The sequence below is a fragment of the Crocodylus siamensis genome, chromosome 6 (assembly GCF_052110815.1).
Source record: "Crocodylus siamensis isolate JL-2025a chromosome 6, ASM5211081v1, whole genome shotgun sequence".
Lineage (NCBI taxonomy): Eukaryota > Metazoa > Chordata > Crocodylia > Crocodylidae > Crocodylus > Crocodylus siamensis.
Window position 1 is genome coordinate 94,928,684 of NC_143400.1, and position 21,518 is coordinate 94,950,201.

At 58.3% G+C, this 21,518-nt stretch overlaps 1 protein-coding gene across 2 annotated transcripts in view; it reads right to left on the reverse strand.

The window, feature by feature from the left end:
• The window catches only part of MASP1 (MBL associated serine protease 1), a 51,552-nt gene continuing 30,034 nt past the window's right edge, over positions 1 to 21,518 (reverse strand). Inside the window, exons 9-16 of one of the 2 annotated variants that reach the window (XM_090052678.1) lie at positions 20,165 to 20,302; positions 18,874 to 18,948; positions 10,006 to 10,140; positions 8,488 to 8,601; positions 7,874 to 8,059; positions 5,015 to 5,082; positions 2,261 to 2,360; positions 1 to 694 (exon numbers count right to left, since the gene is read on the reverse strand). In XM_090052678.1, coding sequence (XP_089908804.1) covers positions 504 to 694; positions 2,261 to 2,360; positions 5,015 to 5,082; positions 7,874 to 8,059; positions 8,488 to 8,601; positions 10,006 to 10,140; positions 18,874 to 18,948; positions 20,165 to 20,302 — 1,007 coding nt within the window. In that variant the 3' untranslated portion in view covers positions 1 to 503. Of the gene's footprint in view, positions 695 to 2,260; positions 2,361 to 5,014; positions 5,083 to 7,873; positions 8,060 to 8,487; positions 8,602 to 10,005; positions 10,141 to 11,780; positions 15,033 to 18,873; positions 18,949 to 20,164; positions 20,303 to 21,518 lie in introns of those variants that run through there. The other variant, XM_090052677.1, reaches the window with a different exon arrangement.

Sequence of the window (21,518 nt, forward strand, 5' to 3'; positions counted from 1 at the left end):
TTACAAATATATTAATTCATGAATCAATGATAAATGAAACCCCTTTCCTTTGCAGTCCTGGCTTGGCTTCAATGATAGGTGTTATCTGCAACACTTCCTCACCCCAGAGGGTCTGCAAACCCTCCCCTCCCACCCCCTGTCATCATGGTGATTGCATTGTTATTTTACCCTGAGGTTTCCTGGGCCAGGCCAAGCTGTCAGTCCAGGGGGCTGGTGCCTGGAAGCCTGGATTCTCCCTGAGGGACATGGCTTGGGGCTGGGCAGAGTCCAACTGAGATCTGTGCAGGGATCCAGCCCCGGCTTTCCTCCCCTCCATGCCATGAATGAGTTCTCAGACCCAGGCAGGAGAGATCTTTCGGACCCTGAAAGATCTCCCCTGCCTGGGTCCGAGAGAGGAAGGCCAGGGCTTTTAGCAGAGGCAGTTGGCACGGCTCATTCCTGCTTTGTTGGCAGCACCCCAGGTGGTCCCCACCTCCGCAGGGGCCATGGGGAGCAGGGAGGATTCAGTACTCCACTCCCGTGACCTCCTTAATCCAGGCCAAGCTTTGCAGCATGCTGGAGTAGACGCCGTAGCGATCGGTCTGCCCGCAGCCTTCGCCCCAGGACACGGTGCCGAGCAGCTGCCAGTGGTGGTGCTGGTGGCTGAAGGTGACCATGGGTCCCCCGGAGTCCCCGCTGCAAGCGTCTTTTCCTCCTGCATGCAAAAGAGACCGGGGCGGTTTCTCCAGCTTATGCGTGGGGCCTCTGGTAGCCTTGGGTCTGGCTGAGGATCTGCTCCCTTCCCTCCTATGCTGGCCTCCAAGACGCCACCGGCCCCCCTGAAAGGTCCACTGGTATTCCCCACCTCCCAGCCAATAAATCCCATCCCATCCCCTCCCAGCTCCCTCTTTCCCTCCTGGCCGTATCAACACCCCCTGTCCTGCTGGCTCCAAACCCCTTTCATAGGACAGGAGCTCCTGTTGCCTGTATGCTGAGGAAGTCAAGAGGCCAAGGTCTCCCCGCCAAATCACTGCTTCACACCTTCTCCCACCGCACAAGAAGTGCCTGAGCTACCAAGAATGGATGATAACAGGCCACAGGTCCAAGCCAGGGGGACGAGGGCACTGGCAGGGGAGTAACTGTTGACTAAATGCTCAGGCGATCCTAGGAAGAGCGTCAGGCCACGTGCTACAGAGGAAGGCAGCTCCCTGCCATGCCAGTCTGACCATTTCCTTAGTCTTTTCCATTTCTGACTTGATTTCTCAGCTTTCCCTCGGGCTGTCGTTCCTTCCAAGAGCCCCCAGCAGGTCCGGTTGAAGAGACCACCAAAAAATCCTTTGTTTCTTCCATATTGTCTGGGCCGTCGTGCCTGCCACAAGACTTGAACCCTCTGGAGAACCTGCAAGGCATTTTGCACCGTGGCTGCCGAAGGGGTGGGTCCTCCTGCTTCAATGGGGAGTGCAGGGCAGTGTCGTCTGGCTGGAAGGGGTCTTGGAGCCCATTTCCCAGGGTCTGGGATTTCCTGGTTGCCCCTTGCACTTCTTGTCAGGGGGGGTTAAGCCTCCCCCAAAGGCACTGGGCATTGGCTGCAGCCCAGGAAGGGGATGGGGACTGGGCTGTGACAATGCTCTTGCTGGGGCCCCAAACCAGAGGGTCCTAGCTAGAGGGTTTGGCCCCTCTGCTCAGGGTCAGACCAATGCTACATTTGGGGTCAGGAAGAAATTTCACCCTATGGTCAGATTGGTATGTGGGGGTGTTGCCTTCCCCTGTAGCAGGGGCACGGCCTCTACCTGGGATCTCTTGAGCATATATTAACAACCTGGTATAGAAGTTGGACCTTGGCTGCCGTGGTCCCCCAGCTTTACCTGTGGCAGGTTCAGGTGTGAGATCTGTGTTATGTCAGGGTTGATGGTAATTTTACTAAGTGGTTAGATGACGGATTTGTGTAGGATGGTTTGGCCAAGGCTGATCCTGCCTCAGTCCAGGGATTGGATTAGATGTGACCTCTGGAGCTCCCTTCCAGCCCCACTTCTCAATTTTTAATATGATCCCTGCTCCCTTCCAGGGTGCTAGATTGCTACCAGCTCAGAGGTCAGGCACAGGATTGCATTTCACTGAGGAAATTCCCAGTCCTATTAGTATGAGGAGCTGGGAAGGAGAGGCAGGACTTAGCGTCCCCCCCTGGGGCCTGGATTTCTTACAAATGGCTCTAGCTGAGACTCTGCTGGGGAGCACAGGAGAAGATGCTTGCAACCAGGTTTGCTGGGAAGGAAGATTTTACCTTCTTTCTCTCCAGCACAGATCATATCATCCGTCACCTTCCTGTTCAGCTTGGCATAGGTTTCTTTGCACAGCTGGTGGTCCGTTAGCGGGATCTCTATCTGCAACACAAGAGGCTTCTGGTTTGCAAATCATCCTGGCTCAGGGGGCTTGCTCCAGCCCCCCACTGCATGCGCTGTGGTCTATCAGGCTGCATGCTGGCCTGGGGGATATCGGGGACTGGTTTCAGGTGGGACCTTGCAAGGTTAATGCATGAGTCTGCATTGCTGGGACTAAAACCCCGCTGTCCCAACCAGCATGGCATCACCCTCATGTGCCCTTGCTGCCATTGGAGGGTGATACAGCACCACGTTGAGGTGGCATGGGGCTTGTTATGGTAAATGGGTCAGTTTGCCTGTATGCAGGAGGCCTGATGGAGAGTTTCCCCATCTCTCTGCATGTATTGAAGGCTCCTTCATCATCTCCAACTGGATGGGGGTGGGAGTGGGAGTTCCTGCAGTGCCCTTGGAGGTGTGCTGCAGCTCCCAGGTGCATGCTTGATGGATCAAGGGGAGGTGAGATGTAGCTCACCTGGAAGGTCACTGCCAGCCTGAGGCTACCCCAGCAGGACTGGGATGGGACCCAAGGGTGCCTTGGCAGAGGCAATGGCCATGGAAAGGTCAGCTTTTCATGGCATCTCCCTGTCTTTGAATGCCCACCACCTCTGCCACCCACTTGTCCACTGGCCTCACAGGCAGCTCTGCCCCTTCTTCCATGAATTCCCCAGGACACTCTCTGGGGCTCCTTTAAAGTCCAGCCTACTGTGATGCCTACAAGAGGCTGGCCATCAGACACGGGTCAGGCTGGGAGGGGCAGTAGATGCATGCTTATTTTTCAGTCCTACTCCCAAATCCAACTGATGTAAAACTCACATGTTCACATAGATGCACATACATACATGCGTGCTCACACACACAAATATACCTATAGATATGCAAACACACACATCCCCATATATACCTATAGATATATGCCCCATACACACATCCCCATGTATACCTATCAACACACAGGGATGCACACACATAAGTATGTGCACACACACACCTACCCCTATCTACCCCCACACATAAGCACACAGATAAGCAGGATCTTTGGGGCTGGAACTGCTCCTGGATGAGTATGGGCAGCGTCCCGTGCTCCCTGGGGCCTTACCATAAGTCAAAAAAAAAAACTATTTATGCTTGTTGCTCTGGTCTGGGCCCGTGAGATCTCACGCTTCACGTTAAGGTTTACAAGAGGAGGGGGGCATCTCCCTCCAGGGGTCTAGTCCAGCCTGACTCTAAGGCAAAGAAACCAGCCACATGGAAGCAACCCCTGGGAAGTGCTTGTGGGGTTAATGGAGCCTGTTTCCATTTCCTTGGTGTCATGATGTGCTCACATACGGCTTGTGATCAAGCAACGCAAAGCAAAGCAAAGCAATGCAACCCCATCTGGATTTCAATGGCATAGTGGGTGTTAAAAATCATACATTATTTCTGCGTCTTTGTAGAGAGTGACGAGGACGTAGGACCCCACACATGCTTATACAGCTCACTTGTGATATGTCAGTGCAGCCTAGGCCATGCGGTTGCTCATGCAGCCGACACTAGCCTGGACTATGGGGGGGTTGAGACGTTTCAGTGCTGTGCTGTGATAAGGTGAGAGGCGAGACTCCAATACAGAGCTGTAATATGGCCAGATATACCAGAGCAATGGCTGTAGCACTGCGTGTGCAATTGCAGGGGAAGGGAATCTCCAAAAGCATTAAAAGTCTTTGTCGGTGAATGGTGTGAGAGGGGGGGCTTTCAACCTGCCCCCATTGTCTCGCTTCTGGCTGGCGGTCTAGGGGTAGGAGCTGTGCACTTTGTGCTGGACATTTGACCTCTTTCACCTTTTGGACCTTTCTGACACCATTGTAGTCTCTCTGGGAGCCTGTACACGCGACAACCTGATGCACTTGAAGCCCCAAACGCCTCCTAGCTGGGTCAGTCAATTGAGCAAAGTGCCCGTGTTTGCCCATGGATCGATCACTGCCCACGGGCTCATCGATTTTCAGGTGGGCTCTCACCGGTTGCCAGCACCGCACAGACCTTTTTTGGGAAGCAACTCCTGACTGTTTGCCTAAGAGGTGTGTTTGTTCCCGGCCAAAGTCCTTGGGGATGTTTGCATCTGGCAGTACAAACAAGCAGCTGACCAGCTCCGCCGTCTCTTTAGGCAGGCGTTTGTCTCGGCAGGGCGTGAGAGATGTGCAAGCGTTGACTCTGCAAGTGTGAATTTTCAGTTGCTTTCTACCGAATCTACCGATGCCAATGCACATTTAGTTTTACCTTAACTGACAATCTATATATCCTTTGCTCACCCACCTGATAGAGCTCATTCCCACCCTTGTCACAAGCCCTTTATTTGGGGATGCCCTGGGCAAACCTAACGCGTGGCACTGTGCAAGATGCCATTGATCCTGACCTTGCACGGATGCTAGCACTAGCCACGGTGCCTGTCACATACCCCACACATACAGCACACAGCATTTCTCAACCCACAGCCACACACAGACAATCATTCTCCCATTGCTGCTTGGAAAAGGGCCTTCTCCTCATCCTGCACGTGGGGCAACAGGCCTAGAGCGGGGAAGTGACACGCCAGAGGACACGCAGGGAGACCTGCCTCTCTGTCCGAAATGCTGCACTGAGTTGGGGCCTCTAGATTAAATAGGAATAGTAAAAGCCTGTATCACCTCCATCAAGGCGTCAGGCAGCCGCTGCAGGAACTGCTTCCCCCATCCGCTGACAATGACGATGGTGCCTGGCAGCAAGAAGGAAAGAAAGGAGTTTGCTTGGCCCCGGATCCTCGGCGCCTTTCTACGCAAGGCTGCAAGAGGCTGTGCTGGTCCCTGGACCCTCCTAAAGGCCTGTGTCAATCCGTCTGCACGGCAAAGCCTTTCTAAGTGATTCTCCCCCTTTATTTGGCACTGGGGAGGCCACATCTGGAGTCCTGTGACCAGTTGTGGGCCCCCCACTACAGAAAGGATGTGGACACGTTGGAAAAAGTCCAGCAGAGGGCAATGAAAATGGTTGTGGGGCTGGGGGACAGGACTGGTGAGGAGAGGCTGAGGGAAATGGGCTGATTTTGAATGCGGAAGAAAAGACGCGGGGGGGGGGGGATTGAATAGCAGCTTCACCTCCCTGCAGGGGGGCTGCAAAGAGGCTGGAGCTGGGCTGGTCTCAGTGGGGGCAGACGACAGGACAAGGGGCAATGGGCTCCAGCTGCAGCAAGGGTTGTTTAAGTTGGATATTAGGAAAAACTCTGTCATGAGGAGGGTAGTAAAGCCCTGGAACAGGCTGCCCAGAGAGGTGATGAGATCTCCATCCTTGGAGGTGTTGAAGATCCGGGTAGACAAATCCCTGGCTGGGATGATGGAGTTGGGGCTGGTCCTGCTTGGAGCAGGGCTTGGACTAGACGTGACCCCCTGAGGTCTCTTCCCACCCTCATTGTCTATGATTTTATGACTCTATCCCAACCCTGTGCTACCAGCAGCTGCACGGAGCCCAGCTCCTTTTCATGCCCAGCTGGCTCCTGTCTCAAGGACCAACACAGGCATTCTTGCCTTATCCACTCTCCGCTGCCAGCTCATAGCTCCTTCTTCCCAGTTTGGCTGCTCTGAGCATCCCGAGTGGGGCAAACACCCAGGAACACGGACAGGACCGGGAAGAGAGGGACTTGCGAGGCTGGGCTGGGAGATGTGAGCTTTACGCCCTCAGAGGTACCAGGAGGCCGGTTCTCCAGGAGCCCCAGCACTGATGGGGCAGCTTGGGGAGTGGCCGGTTGGCCAAGTTCATGCATGATTTGCTGGGAAGAGCAGCTGGTCAGCCTTTTTCACTGCAAATGGGGCTACTCCCTCCCTTCCTCAGTCCTCACCTCCATCAGGAAAAAACTTCTTCACTGTCAGAGCAGCAAAGCAGTGGAAGAGATGCCAGGGAAGGTGTGGGTTCACCGTCACTGGAGGAGTTCAAGACGAGGTTGGACAGCCACTGGCTGGGGGGGGATTTGGTGTAGTGATGCCTATTTTCTACTATAGGTATTTCCTAGGTTTTGGGGCCTTGCTTGTTGCCCCAGCCCTCCCTTCCCGCTATATGTGTCAGGGTGTTTTTAAGCCTTTCTCATAGGTATTGGATGTTGGCTGCATCCCAGTCTGGGGATGGGGACTGGGATGTGCCAGTGCTCCTGTTGGGACCAAAGCTAGCCATTCCCGGCTAGGTCTTGTCCCTCCACGCAGGGTTGGCCCGACAGCAGATTTGGGGTCAGGAAGGTATTTCCCCCCATGGTCAGATTGGTATGGACTGGTGTGGGGTGGGAGAAGCTGGCCTTCCTGTGCAGCAGGGCGACGGCCTCTGCTTGGGATCTCTTGAGCATTTATTAACCACCCTTTACAGAAGCAGGATGTCGGCGGCTGTGGTTCCCCTGCTTTCCCTGTGGCAGGCTCAGGTGTGATGTCTTGTTTAAGTGGGGATAGCAATTTTACAATGAGTTTAGACGCTGGGATGATTTGCACAGGGCTGATCCTGCCTCAGGTGGGGGGTGGACTAGATGGGACCTCTGGAGCTCCCTTCCAGGCCCACTTCTCTATGAGCTGATGATCCCCTGGGCCTCCATCCCCTGGCAGGTTCCTGACTTCCTACTGCCAGTTTGGACCCACCCCTCCTGGCCTCAGCTGGATTACCTATGGCCCTGATCCTGTAGATTGCCTGTGCCCTGATTGTACAGCCTGGTTGTGCAAGACGCTGAGCTATAGGAGGCAGGAGTTGCAGCAGCACTGTCCAGAGGGACAAGGACCCACAGGGACGGGATACCCGGAGAGTGAGAAACTTGAGGGTTGGTGCACTCAAACAGCTCCTCTCATCCTCTTATCCCTGCTCAGCCCAGTGCAAGACGGGCCCTGGCGAGGTGTTGGCTTGCACTTTCTCCAGTCCCGTGCAAGGTGCTTTGTGTGCCGGGCCCTCCATGGAGCATCCAGCACTTCCCTTCACACCCTAACCGTGCAGCTCTCTCGGTTAGGAGGAGGTTCAGGATGTCCCACCTGCTTCTTCAACTCTCTGTGTCCCATATGAGCTCTCCTCCTAGCCTCCCGAGCACCCTGTATCAGTGGCACTCCACCTTTTGCTGACATTGGCTGGATGAAGGGCTTGAGGGCAGTCCACGGGCTGGATTGGGCTCGGTGAGCCAATTGCTGCCAAATTTTTGGACCTCAGAGGACTCTGTGAACTGGATGTGGCCTTCAGGCCGGGGGTTGAGCTCCTCTGCCCTCCAAGGGGTCTTTCCTGCCCTTGCAGATGGCTCCCTTCTCCCTCCTGCATCTGTGTCCGACCAGGGAATGCAACCCGGGCTCATGGTAGGTTGCTTTTTCCTCTAGACCAATATGGCTACAACCTGGATGCCAACCCGGGAATGGACGTTTATGGCCTGGTCCCACCTGGTACCTTTGAACCCCATCACCGAGGTCTGTATCCAGGGAAGCCCTCCCCATCCTCCAGCCCTTCAGAGCCTCTGTCCCGCGCTCGCATCCCTCGGGCAACGAGAGCAAAGAGCCCACTCTTGCCTTTGCTGGGTGACCCGCTGGGGAAGCAAACCGGCATGACGTAGTCATTCAACACCGCCTGGCTAGACAGCTCCACCAGGCCCAGGTCGTACTGGAAGGTGGTGGGGTGGTAGGCAGGGTGGAGGATGAGGTTTTTGGGTTCCAGCTGCTGCTCGGTGTCGTCTTGCTTGAGCGTCGTGTGCTTGCCTGGAAGGGAGGCAAGGAGCAGGGAGATGATCCGGTGGGGCAGAGCCACCCCGTGACATTTCCAAAGGGGCACCTGCTTCCCTGAGCCCGTCTAGGTCATCCTGGGTCGTGGAGAACGAGTGGCTGCAAAGGGGACCTAGCTTGGTAGATGCGTAAGAAGTTGGCAGGTCCCGGCTGGGCTACGGCTGCATGAGCCAGGGCATAGAGAGCCTCATGTGCAGCCCCCCAGAGAGGCGTGGGAGAAAGCTGGTGTGGGGTGTGTGAGCCAGGGCACGCTTGGTGGCTGGCAGGTGCTCCCGGAGATGCCAGACTGTACGGTGATAGGGTTGGGGGAGGAAACCGCACTACTGCTGGCCCGGCGGGCTCTGCTCCCACCCAGCTGCCTCAGCCCCATTTCTCAGCCGGGGTCCCAATCCCCATGCACTCACCCAGGATGACCTTGAAGGAAGAAGGGCTGATGACGTCCAAGCTGTGGAGAGCTGGGTTCTCCGGGTCCAGCATATGGTGGAGGCAGTGGGCAGCTGTCACAATCCACTTGTTCCCTGGAAAAGCAGCGGTCAGCAGGCTTGTCCAGCCAGCCCAGTCCAGCCTAGTGGTCAGCTCACACCAGGGCAGGACTTTCCAGCTCATACAGCCCCTTTCCCCTAAGGACCAAGGTCACACATTGGTTCCATCTTATCCCAGCTATGGGGGGAAAAAAACCCCATCAGAGGCCTAAGAGGTGGTTACTAACATGTGGCTGAGCTGACAGCACCCCCTAGGAGTTGGCACTGGGTGGCTAGAGATGCTGCCCATGTCTCACCCTGCACCAGCGTGAGGGTGTCCTTCCTCCTAGTCACTACTCTGGTGAGTCTTTGCAGGGCAGAGCAGAGAGCAGTGCAAAGGGTCCCAGCCCCTCTGGATCCAGGCCTGGGAACTAGGTCTGAGCAGAGATTGGGTGCATCCGAGGAGACCTGGGCTGAAGCCTGATCCTCCACCTGCCAAAGCCGAGGCCTTTAGCCATGCATCTCAGTCCTGGGCCTCCTCCCTGCTATCAGGTCGTAGCAGCCGTGTTGGGCAAGTGGCATTGAAGCCTGTGCATAGTCGCAGAGCAGCGGGGCTGGCAGGGAGCTCCAGAGGGGGCATCCAGTGCAGGATCAGCCCTGAGCAAACCAGCCCAGACAACCAGCCAAACAACCCGAGAGCACAGGCTTGTGGGAGAGCATAGCCCAATGCTAGCAGTGTAGCTAATGCAGTATCTGGGGGCAGTTCACTCCTCTCTACCGGTGCAGACGCTGCTGGGTTTCACCCTGCCATTGCTCCTATTTCTGACCCTGCTGGGCCACGTGATGGGGAGATCTGCTGTTAGAGATGCTTTTCTTGGATTCAAACTTTGAATCAACATTTCTTTCCTTCCTCTCTGTGGGCGGCCTGGCTGGGTGTTAAAGGCTGGGTTTGAACCGTGGTGTTGGATCCAACTTTTCTTGTCCCGTTCAAGTAAGTCCTGCTTTGCGAAGCTGCAGGGAGATATTGCCTATTGCACAACACAACTGTATTATCCCTCCCAATTCACTCACAGGATCTAACTTAGTCTCAGAGAGAAACAGTGAGTTTCTACTCCAGCTTCTTCTCCAGCAAAGTTAGGAAAAACTTTCTCATGAGGAGGGTAGTAAAGCATCGGATCAGGCTACCCAGAGAGGTGGTGCAGTCTCCATCCTTGGAGGTTTTGAAGACCTGGGTGGACAAAACCTTGGCTGGGATGATGGTGTTGGGGCTGGTCCTGCTTGGAGCAGGGGGCTGGACTAGATGTGTCCTCCTGAAGTCCCTTCCACCCTCATTATCTATGATTTTATGGGTCAACAGGGCTTTATCCTTTTCCCCTTAATCCTCCTCTGCACTGAATCATAACACATCCCACCTTCAGCTCCCTGCTGCATCCAGCTTCACCGCTGTAGGGACTTTCTTACCTAGCAGTGAGCCTCCGCAGAAGGGCATCCCATTCCTATAGAGCATGGCGATCCATGGAGATATCCCTTTCTGGGCGTAGCGTCCATTGGCAATCCGGGCCAGCAAACTTCTGGAGACCTTTGGCTTCCCACACACTGAAACCACAGGGCACAAGGTCAGGCACCAGAGGCACTCGCTGAACCACTCTGAGACACGGGGCTTGCAAGTGGAGGCAGATCCTGAGACTGGTTGTTTGCCTGGGCGAAGCTGGGAGATTTCCAAAGTAACTGGAGTGGAGAGCAAGCTGGGGCCTGGGAATCTGGACTCGAGTGCAAAGCATCGCAGGGCAAATCTCACCTCCAGCTGAGTTGCAGCCGTTCCCCAAAGACCTTTCACATCTGCTTCACAGCTCTCCAGCCCGCTGGCTGAGGCGAGCTCTCTACACATCTCTGTGCACGTTAAGGCTCAGTGCGATGGAGCTACGTGCCAGCACCGTGGAGCAGCATAGAGCCTATTTATGAGCCTCACCCAACCGGGGGCCAGTGATAAAAGGTCCCTGGAGTCTCACGCTCTGCAGCCCACGATCCCTGGATTTGTTGGGACAAATCCGGAGAGCTGTGACGTGGGTGTTACCCAGGCACACGGGGTAGCAGACGGCAATCGAAATCGAAGCGGGCAGGGAACATGAGCAAGGGATGTAGGTGGGGCTGTCCCAGCCTGCTCTGGGCCTCGGGCGCCCACCCGCCCTGCCCGCGCCTCTCACGTGGAGGAGCCTGCCCTACTCCCCTCCTGGAGTTCACTCCAGCTCGGGGGTGCGGGGGGCAGCGCTGCTTCGTCACCCCATTTCCAGGCTTGCTGCGCGAGCGGGAGCGGGTTGGAGGGCTGCGACCGAGAGCCGGGCTCCCCGGGGGGGCCAGGGATGCAGTGCAGATGTACCCTGAGGAGCCCAAGTCACAATGCCACCCAGCTCCAGAAAGGCTTTTGGGTTCCTAATGCCTCGTGATCCCAGTGGGGAAACAGCTGCATCCTGAGATCTGGCTCGGCGTGGGGAGGAGAAGGTGTGAAGATGCTCAGAAATGCCCAGCTCCCTCCTGGTTTGCCCCTTGCAGCAGGGCAATCTGTCCCTTTGCTTTGGAAAAGGAGCTTTGAGTCTCCCTGCAGAAGCCAGGAGGCACTGCGTAATGATAGTCCACCTTTTATCTCTCTCTTCCCCCCGGCATTACCACGGTGGCCTGTTCGTTAGCTTTGCACGCGCGCCTCTGCCCCTTGCTCCCCCAGGAATGGCTCCGATACTGTCAGTTGAGCCCCTGAAAGGCTGTGGTCAGCCAGCGTCAGCCAGTCCATTAGCACACCAATACTCACCCCCAGACACGGTGTTACTCTGATGGGGAGTGAGGGAGGGACCCCCGGGCAGGCATGGTCATTGGCATCAGAGAGATGCACCCTGATTACGACCAATTCCCTGCGCTTGCAAGGGCTGGACATTGGTGGATCCCCTCTTCTTACCATCCTTTGTGCTTTTAGGGATAATTTCTACTAGGGTTTGGGGGAGACGGACGTGATGTAGAAGGAGGGTGGCTGCGGTGCCCTGAGTTGAGCTCATATCATGGCAGAGCTATGCCTCGGGGGGCGGGGGGGCTGTGCAGAAGGAAGGATAACGTGGTTGTAGGACGGGACGGGGTACTGAGGTGGGGATCTACCACCAACAAGCATCTACCTCGTGGTCCGCTGTGCTGCGGTTTGCCCATTCGACGCGCTCCCCGCCACGGCATCCTCAGTGCACTGGCTTCGTCCACACAACGGGCTTTATTTGGTTCTCAGGAAGGATAATACAGACCGTACATACGTAACACGAGGCGCTTGACAGGAGGCCGTACAAAAATATGTCAACAATATCATATCGTCTAGCTATGCGAAGGCAAACGGAGTACAGTTCGCGGCACGCGGGTAACATAAAGGTATGGCTTGGGCAGCATGGTCCTGGCTTCAGTGCTGGCAGCCTCAAGGGGCAGGGGGTCTTGCCCCTGACTCCGGGGAGACTCCCACGGCGGGAGTGAAACCCAGTTAGACTGAGGTTCGGCCCAGTGCGAGCTGCAGGCGTCCAACGCAGCAGGTGCCCTCTCGATACGGAAGTGTGTCAGGGGCTTGGCAAGTGTGCAAAGACAACAAGGCCCTGCCCCAAGGGGCATCTCTTCTGACGTGGAGACATGCCCGGGGTGAGATACGCCAGCGGGGAGGAGTGTCGGGCAGATGGTGTAGTGGGGAGGCGCCTAGACTTCTCCTGGACTCAGAAGGAGGCTTTTCTGCACCCCCAGCACAAACTTGGTCCTGTATGTGAATACAACCCCATGGGGCAAATGCAGACCCCTTGTCTTTGCTCTCTGACCAGGGAGGGAGGACGTGAGAGGGGAGGGGAGGTGTTGGGGAGGAGATGAGAAGAAAGGAAGGGGAAGAATTGACCTCTCCAAGCCCCCACCAAAATGTTAGGACTCACTCAGGGGACTGGGCTCTGGGCAGGCCAGGCTCTTGGCAAGTGCCCCCTCACTTCACCCCGGGGTAGGGGCTGGGGGAGCAGAGCTCTTCAAAGGGGAAAGCCAGGGATAGATCGGGCTCCTGGGGTCCGAGATGACGAAGGCGGAAGGGGCCTTCAGGCTGGCAGCAGCCCCCCTCGGGGCCCACCGGCTGCCGCATGGATGCTGGGAGCTTCCCAGAGAAAGCTCCAGGCTCGAAGCAGATGCCGTGGGGTGTAAAACCCGGAGGCCCAGGGCAGGCTTGCAAATGCCCATGAAAAAGGCCTGCACCAGCGCAGTGAGCCAGGAGAGGGAAGGCATCTCAGCGCATGCCCGCGTGAGCACCCCTGGTGCCACCCTCCCCCTCTCCCCTGGCGGGGCTGGCTCCGCTCCATCTTGCTGGCGTTGTTTGCTAATACGGGGGCTTTCTCCTCGCAAGCACCGAGGGCGACCGGCGCTACCTCCAGGCACAACAGGCGGAGTGGGGACGACGTGGCCGCTGAACTGCAGGCGCATCCACCAAGGTGAATCTCAGCGCATCGCTTTGCAGCCCGCGCCTTAGGCTGAGAGGGAGGAAAGGGGAAGCCTGCTTGCTAAGCAGGCAGGGCACACAGGGGCTCCCTGGGCCCCTGGGAAAGCCGAGAGGCAGGATCAAACAGCGGGGATAAAAAGAACCACAGGGCTGAAGATCTCTGCCACCGATTCACCGTGGGGCCTTGGTCAAGTCCCTTTCTGTCTCTGGGGCCTGCCTTCTCCCTCGGGCTTCGTTGTCTCTGACCTCAGAAGCTGGGTCTCTCCCTGGGTTTCTCCGCCTCGGAGCTGAGCCTCAGGCAGGGAGGTTGCGAGGGCTGGTCCCACCATGGGTGAAGTTCTCTCCGCCAGGGCATCCAGACTCGGAGAGGCGTTTCGCCCAGAGGCAGGGTTCGGGGCTGCCGGGGGCCGGGTCTCCATGAGCACAGGCTCGTGGCTCCGTCCCTGGCTTGCGGCCAGCTGGCCCCTCAGGCCCCGAGCAGGGGACGGACTGGATGTGCTCTCCTGAGGGTCCTTCCAAGCCTGCCATTCAATTCTGCGGTTTGGTAGCTGCGCTGGGGCAGATCCTGGAGTGACTGGAGAAGTGGAGTGGCTTTGGGTTGACACCGCTGTAAAGGAGATCAGAATCAGGCCGGCTAGCTCTGCGCCAGCCACTAAACCGAGCCAAAAAATGGCAGGAGGGATGGGACAGATGGTTTTAAACACCGCCCCCGGAGCGCCTCGCGCTGTGCATCGGGCGGCAGGGCAGGGCGGGAGGGCTGGGTCTACAAATGGCTGTGGATGCTGCAGAGAAAACACACTCTGTCAGCAGCCTGCGGCTCCGCTCCGGCGAAGGTGGCGCGATGAGGATCTTGTGGGCTTCCCCCCAAAGCGGGCATGGAGAGCGAGCAGAGGGATCTGGCACAAAGGGACTCCACGTGTCCAGATGAAGGGGTCGTTCTGTCTCCATCGCTCCCCTAGCTGCCATCGGGGCTGGGGCTGGAGCGGGCTCCAACTGGGGGAGCATGGACACACGGGGACGACGGGATACGCGGAGGGAGGGACCGGTTGAGGCCTGGCGCGTGACGGAGTCCGGCCAGAGTCCTGCCCGCTGGCTGGGCTCGGACCAGCTCATCTCTCCAGCTGGGGGTCCGGCAATGTCCACCTCCCAGAGGCGCCCACGTGCTCCTCCACCCAGTCCACATAGTTCGACACTTTGGTGTACACCCCGTACACTTGCTTGCTCCCGCACTCTTCCGGCCCGCCCCACGAGACCAGCCCCTGGGCCACCCACCGCTGGGTGCCCGGGTCCTGGATGACGAAGGCTCCCCCGCTGTCGCCCAGGCACGTGTCTTTCCCCCCTTCGTAGTAGCCGGCGCAGAACATGTTCTCGGTCACACTGTAGTTCCCCGAGCGGGACTCGTAGCTCTCCTTGCACTCGGCGTGCGGGACGACCGGCAGCTTGACGTACTGCAGGATGTCGGACAGGGTCCGCATGCCCGAGCTGATGATCTCGTCCACGGTGATGTTGGGGTTGGAGATGCCCCAGCCGGCCACGAGACCCAAGGTGTTGGGGTGCGGCCCCTCCAGCTCGCGCTCGAACTGCGGCAGGCAGACGGGCATGACGTAGGGCCCCATGGCCACCCCCTCCCTCAGCTTGACCAGGGCGATGTCGTGGTTGTAGTTCTGGATGTCGAACCCCGCGTGGAGGACGATCTTCTCCACCGTCCGGTTGACCGCGGCCGTCTTGCGCCGCACGTCGTGGAGGCCCAGGTAGACGGTGACGTGCTCTTTGGACACCGGGATGACCGTGTTGTCCCGGCGCTGGGAGCGGAGGACGTGGGCCGCCGTCAGCACCCACGAGTCGGAGAGCAGGGCCCCGCTGCCGAACCACTTGTCGTTGGGCACCCGGGACGTGTCCTCCACCACGATGAGGGCCTGCCAGGGGAAGGAGCCCGGCTCCGCGTTGCGCCCGCCGATGATGCGCTTGATGATGCCGGGCAAGGGGCGAACGGGCCGGCCGCACACTGGGGAGAGAAGAGACAGGGCCGTTACTCCGAAGCCGCAGCAGCGGAGAGCGGGGCAAAGGGCTCCCTGGTAGATTATGCCAGCGTCAAGCATCCCCTCCGGTCCCAAATGCTCTTTGTTACTGGCCTCCGCGGACAACTCCCCCTCACTCTCTTGTCTCGGGCTGATTTTGACCCTCCCGCGAGTCCGTTCCTTCATCCTTAATCTCTTGGGCCCTTGCAGACATGTCTGGGAGGGAGGCTGCCAGTTCTACCTTCGTCCTAGAGAGTCTGCTCTCATCCTACGTTCATCACGTGCCCTAGAGAGTCACTTGCACCACCTGTTTGCGGCTGGGTCGAACTGGCCCTGATGCCAGCTTGGGAGCCTCATCCTTATGCATCCTTCTCCTCAGCCCTTTAGGGAGGCCAGTCCTATGTCTCAAAGGCTGGGGACAGTGAGGCATAGAGAAGGGAAGTGACTTGCCCAAGGTTACACAGCGAATCAGTGGCAGAGCCAGCAGCGAGGCCCCGCCTCCATCCCCTCCCCTTCCAGCCACTGTGCTGCTTGCCTCTAGAGCCTCCTCCTTGTCCTTTGGGACATCCTTCCTTCACTGTTATGGCTGTACTTTGCTCCATGACACGGCCTGCCTTTGCACCCCAGTGCCCCGCTCGCACCAGATGGACCCCCCGGAGACGGGGCAGCCTGGCGGCATAATGCACCCGCAATGATGCATGCCCGCAGCTCAGCGCCATCCATCATTGCACCAAAGGACGCCCCAAGTACCTTCATGGGGGCGGGCGGGGAGGAAGCACTGGGGCTCCCTCCACGCCCCTCCGGCACACGAGCGCTCAAACGAGGCTGCGAGGATCGCACCGCCAGCGACCTATGCTGGAAGGCCTTCGAGGCTGGGCCCGACCGCACAGGGCACCGGCAAGTCGGGAGCTGGGAGGGAGGCATCTTCAGGGCTTTCCAGCGACGGGTTCGAGTCCAGCTGGGATTCGGTGCTCAGACAGACGCTCTGCTCACCTCTAGGCCGGGTCTTTCTGCCAGCAGCCCCGTGTCTCCTCCACCCCCACCACAGCCGCCCGGCGTCCCTCTAGGTCCCGAAGGAAATGCATTCAACTGCCTGTTGGGTCCGTCCCCGGGAAGGTGTCTGGAGCGCCCCAGAAACACAGGGCTCGATTCCAGGCTCGCCGGCAACACCTCGGCGCAGAGCCGACTCACACCTTGGACTTTGACCTGGCTTATGTCTCGTGCGGGTTGCTTTACGCCCTGCTCAGAGTCAGGCCTGCCCCCGATTCCCCCTGTTGCTTACTAAGAACGGGATCAGGCTCAGCTGAGCCCCTCATCGAAAGCCTGGCCCGCATCACCCCTCCTCTGCGGAGCTGACCCGGGCGCTGCAGGAGCCGTGGGGGTTGCAAGCCAAATGGCAATGCTGCCACGATGCTCAGAGGCGGCCAGTGACATGGGAGCACGTGGCGGCCAGTGCAGGACCCAGATGGCGGCTAGGAAGCAACCTCCCAGCTCTCCAGGCTCACACAAGCAAGCCCCTTTGGCCACCCACTGCTGCAACCTAGATTAGTCCTTGACCTGCCCTAGTTAGCTGATCTGAAATTGCTCTCTCAGGAGTCCTAATTTGCCTCCCCTGTCCCACTAAAGTATCCCCCAGCTGTTCATCCAGCTCCTTTAACCCAGCTGGAGAAGGAAAGGTGCCCATTAGAGAAGGGGCGCATGGAGAGAGGCTGCACTGGGTGGAGAGGATGGAAGAAAGCAATGGGATAAACAGTCTCTGAGGCCCCGCACAACATGCCTAGTCCTGCCTGGTCCCCGGGAGACTGAGCTGGGAGTGATTCACTCCCCCTGGCAGCTGCAGCCAAACAGGGCCACTTGGGGATGTGGGCACCACTGGAGGTCTGTGGACAGCGAGGCAGGGAGTGACCACTAGCACAGCGCTTGATATGCTGCCCCTTTCACAAGCATTGATGGACACAGCCGCACATTACCCCAGGCACAGGGAGAAGCAACAAGCCCAGCTTCCAGGCAGGGAAACTGAGGCACAGAGGGGTGACGATGACTTGCCTGAGCCGCCGAACGAGCCAGGGACGGGTCTGGCAGACGAATGCACGGGGGCGACAGGCATGGATCGTCGTGGCTCTCGGCCACGTGCCCACGCAGCACGATGATCTCCGTCCCGCAGAGCGGAGACACCGGCTGCACGGCTGCAAGCTGGTGGCCGAGTTACTTTTGCACCGCGTTGCCGTGTCCGAGCCCCGGCCCCGGGAGGGAACATTTGCCTACGCAAAGGTGACACCTCTCGGAGGGGGCTGGGGGGGGTGCGAAGGTGGGCATTCAGGCGTGCATTTAGTATTGTAAGGAACACAAAGATGCTTAGCCCAAAAATTCCTGCATCTCTGCCCCATGCAGCTGTCAGGCTGTGCCAAGGCCTGGCAGAGGCTGGGGAAGCTCTGCCAGCTATGTATTTTAGATGGACGGTGCTTTTGCCCTCACCCTTCCCACGCCAGCAGGAGGAATCCTGCACGGGGGTGACTCTGCTCTGGTGCAACGGGGAGCCGAGCAAGGGTTCATAACCATTAATTTCTGCCAGATGCAGGCCCTAGGTACCCAGCCGTCTTGTCTGAGCATAGAGGAGGCCCAGCAGCGAGCGATGGAGGACAAGTCTCCCTCCATGCAGCCCTTCCTCCTGGCAGGGCTGCCTCTGCCAGATGGGCTATGGCATGGTTGGGGCTTGGGAATTCAGTGGCATCTGGCCGAAACCTGCATTTGGGACATGTCCCCAGGCTCCCTTTGTATGAGAGTCCACAGGGAACTTTCTCTTTCTGGTCCGGCTTCTTTCCAAAGGGCCGGACCGCTCTCCCCGGCACTGGCACGGGATGGGAACAGGGTACGCCCTTTGCCATTTGCTGAGAGGTGTTTTTGTTGGCGACAGAAAAGCTGCACACGCCACAGGGTGCACATGCATGTGTGTAGAGCAGGAGCAGCCGGCTCAGCTGGTTTGTAACTCAGACCGGCTTCCTCTTGGCCAGAACGGAGAACGGGCCTGCCGCTCGGACAGGGGCAGGACAGGGCTGTTTGCCAGGCTCTCGCACAACGACGCCCTGGTGCAGGCAGCTTGGCCTGAGGTCTTGCAAGCTGACACACTGGGGTAGGAGCAAGTGAGCCCTTAACACCAATCCCTCCTTTGACACTGCCTTCTCCTGGGGTCTTGGGCCCACCCCTGAATCTCTCAGCCTCAGTGTCTCCAGCTGTGAAATGGGAGCAAGGCCCATACAAGTGAGTGGATGTCTGAAAAGCACCTTGATGCCTGCTCTATAAAGGCTTCTCCAGCACTGTGGGGCTGGGCCTGTATCGAAAGACCTGCCTCTGCTGGCTGCCTGGTTTTGGTTGGGCTTGGGGGTGGATTCATAGTGCTGTAGGGGCCAAATTCCACCAGTGCAATGTTCCTGACACATCCAGTGCCCCCAGGGGTTGGATTTGGGCCCCGTGCCTTAGAAAGAGGTCTGAGCTGACACCCGTGATCTCAATGCCTATGCACTTTGGGGGATTCAGGACTCCGGGCCCCACTTTTGTGACGTCCCCCCATCTCTCCAGCACTCACTGCTGGGTCCTACAGGGCCAAGAGGTGGCTTTTCCCCTGGGGATGAGGTTTGTGTCTCTGCAGCGTAGCCTTTGAGGTGGGCCTCCGTCTATTGGGGAGGCACCACATCGCTCCAGGCCTGAAGCACAGCCAGCAGAACTGGGCCAATGCCTCCCACCCTTGCCCCATGCCCCTATATCCCCCCAGGCTCTGCAGCATGCAGCACAAGTGGCCGTGAGAGGGCATCTCCAGAGCCTTCCAGGTACCTGGTCGGCAGGACGGCAGCTTGGTCCCCAGCTCCTCGCTCCTCCAGACCCCGTTCTCATCGCAGGTGTACAGGCCTGGAAGAGAGCGAGATGTTAGCCCCATGGCCTGGATGCACTGGGGTTTGCGCGTGCATGGCCGGAGGGCCTGCACTGTGCCCTTCCTAAACACAGGTCTAGCACATGTCATGATAAATCCTAGGGCCCCGGGTCACACCGGAGTAGCTGGACTGGCATAGCTGTCCGCAAAGGCAGAACCGAGGGCAGAAGGGCTGCATGGAAAGGTTGCCGCTCCACCCCTAGCCTCCACTAGCAGGTCTCGTGGCTGGCACCGCTTGATATCTGTGATATGGGGTCCCAGACTCCAGAGGGCACCTGCAGCTCTTCCTGAAGGCAGGGGGCGTGGATGAGCCCCAGCAGAAAGCATCTTCCAAGGTCATCACACCGTGAGGATGGAGGCGAGTGCAAAGGAGTGGTCCTGCCTTCGGAGATGTGGCTCGTGCTCATTTCCACGGGCCACTGGGCTGCTCAGGGCACAGCAGGGGCTGCGTGCTGGGAGCGGGGAGATGAGCCGATCACACACGCTGATATACCGGTCTGCAGCGGGTCAAGGGATGGAGGCACCAGCCGGGTCGAAGAGGCAGCACGTGGGGGCTGTATGGCACAATGCTGGCTCTGGGGAGACTGCTCCAAGCCAGGTTAAAGGCGCAGAGCTAATTCAGCCCAGCTGGTGCCAGGGAGACCTGGGAAGCCAAGCGCTACAGCCTCACCGCTGCAAGGGAAGCGCGGACCAGGCATTCTCCATTCCCAGTCACCCACAGGAGGGTTTTGCAGTGGGCTCAACGGGGGAAACTTTGCACACAGACAAGCAGTGATAAGGATTATGTGGCCTGGGTGTTGCTATCAGTGAGGCCTGTTGTCTTCAGGCTGTGGCACTTTCCCGTGAGGACAGGACTGCGCTGTGTGCGGGCAGGGTTTAGTAGCTAGACATGGCTAGCAATGCTCGCTAAGAGCTGCTGCCCGAGGGCCAAAGAGCACTGAGAGGGCAGCGTCTTCTCTGCCGAGACGTAGCCCTGCTGGGTGACACGGTCGTCTTTGCAGGACCGCCTGCAGCCGGCTTTGCCTGTAGCAGCACAGACACCCAGACGAAACCTCTGTTTCTAGCTAGCTCCTTCCTCCCAGGGGTGACCGCACGATGTGGCCACATGTAAACATGTTGCACACGGAGCAGACCATTGCAACCCCGTGCTTGCATGGACATAGTCCCTCCAACCCGCCTCGCACGGTGCCTCACCGGTGACGTTGGGGGCCATGCGGTAGTAGGGGTGCTGGCAGGAGTACCGGATTGCAGAGCGGTAGGTGGTGAGGTTGCTCCTCGAGGTGAACGTGATGAACCCGTGCTCCAGCTCCGCCGGGGCTCGGCAGTCGGCCACTGGGGAGAAAGGAGAGTGGGGTCACCTGTGCTCGCGTCCCTTCTTGCCAGCTACATGACATTATCCTCAGCTTTAGGACTTTATAAAGAAAGTGGGGTGGGACAGATGCTCCAGAGGTCCCATCTAGTCCAACCCCTGCCTGAGGCAAGCTCAACCCTCCGCAAACCAGCCCGGTACGAATCCATCACGATGATCTCATGAGGTCCCTTCCAGCCCTCAACTTCTGTGAATTAGCTGAACTCTTAGCAAAACTCCCATCAACCCTGACATAGCACAGACCTCACACCTGAACCCGCCACCCGGAAAGCAGGGGACCACGGCAGCCAGCGTCCTGCTGCTACAAAAGGTTGTTAGTATACACTCAAGAGATAGTATCATAGAGTCACAGACAACGAGGGTTGGCAGAGGCCTCGGGAGGTCACATCTAGTCCAAGCCCTGCTCCAAGCAGGACCAGCCCCAACTCCATCATCCCAGCCAAGGCTTTGTCTAACTGGGTCTTGAACACCGCCAAGGATGGACCCCCGATACAGGCCAGGCTCTGGATACAGAGGAAGGCAAAATCCACACAGTCTGTGCTAGTCTGACCGGGGGTAAATTTCCTTCCTGACCCCAGATGTGGCATCGGTCCGACCCTGAGTGGAGGGGCAAGACCCTCTAGACAAGAAGTCCCAGCAGGAGCATTGGCACAGCCCAGTCACCACCCCCAGCCTGGGGTGCAGCCAGCACCGGTGATGAATGCTTAACACCCCCCCCCCCAACACATGTAGCAGAGAGGAAGCAACTAGCAAAGCCCAGACGCCTGGGAAATGCCCATAGCAGGCATTGCTAGGCCGAGATCATCCCCCACCCACGGCTCGCCTTGAACCCCTCCAGTGTTGGAGAGTCCACCCCTTCCCTGGGCGTCTCCTCCAAGGCCTCCCTGCTCTGACAGCGAAGAAATGTGTCCTGAGATCCGACCTAAACCTGCTTTGCTGCAGCTTCAAGCCATGACGTTGACTTGGAGCTGGGCTGGCAGGAGGGGAGGGTGTGCGTGTGAGCAGGGGCTGTACATGTGTGCCTGGCTCGGGCCCCAGATCAGCCTCTGGGCAGCTTTTCCTTCTGTTGAAATCTAGGTGTGTTTTGCTTCTGCTTTCAGCGGGGCTGTGATCCTCCCTTCTCCTCCCTCTCTGGTATCTGGGAGACAGGGAAGAAAGGCCAGCCGGAGAAGAAGGCTC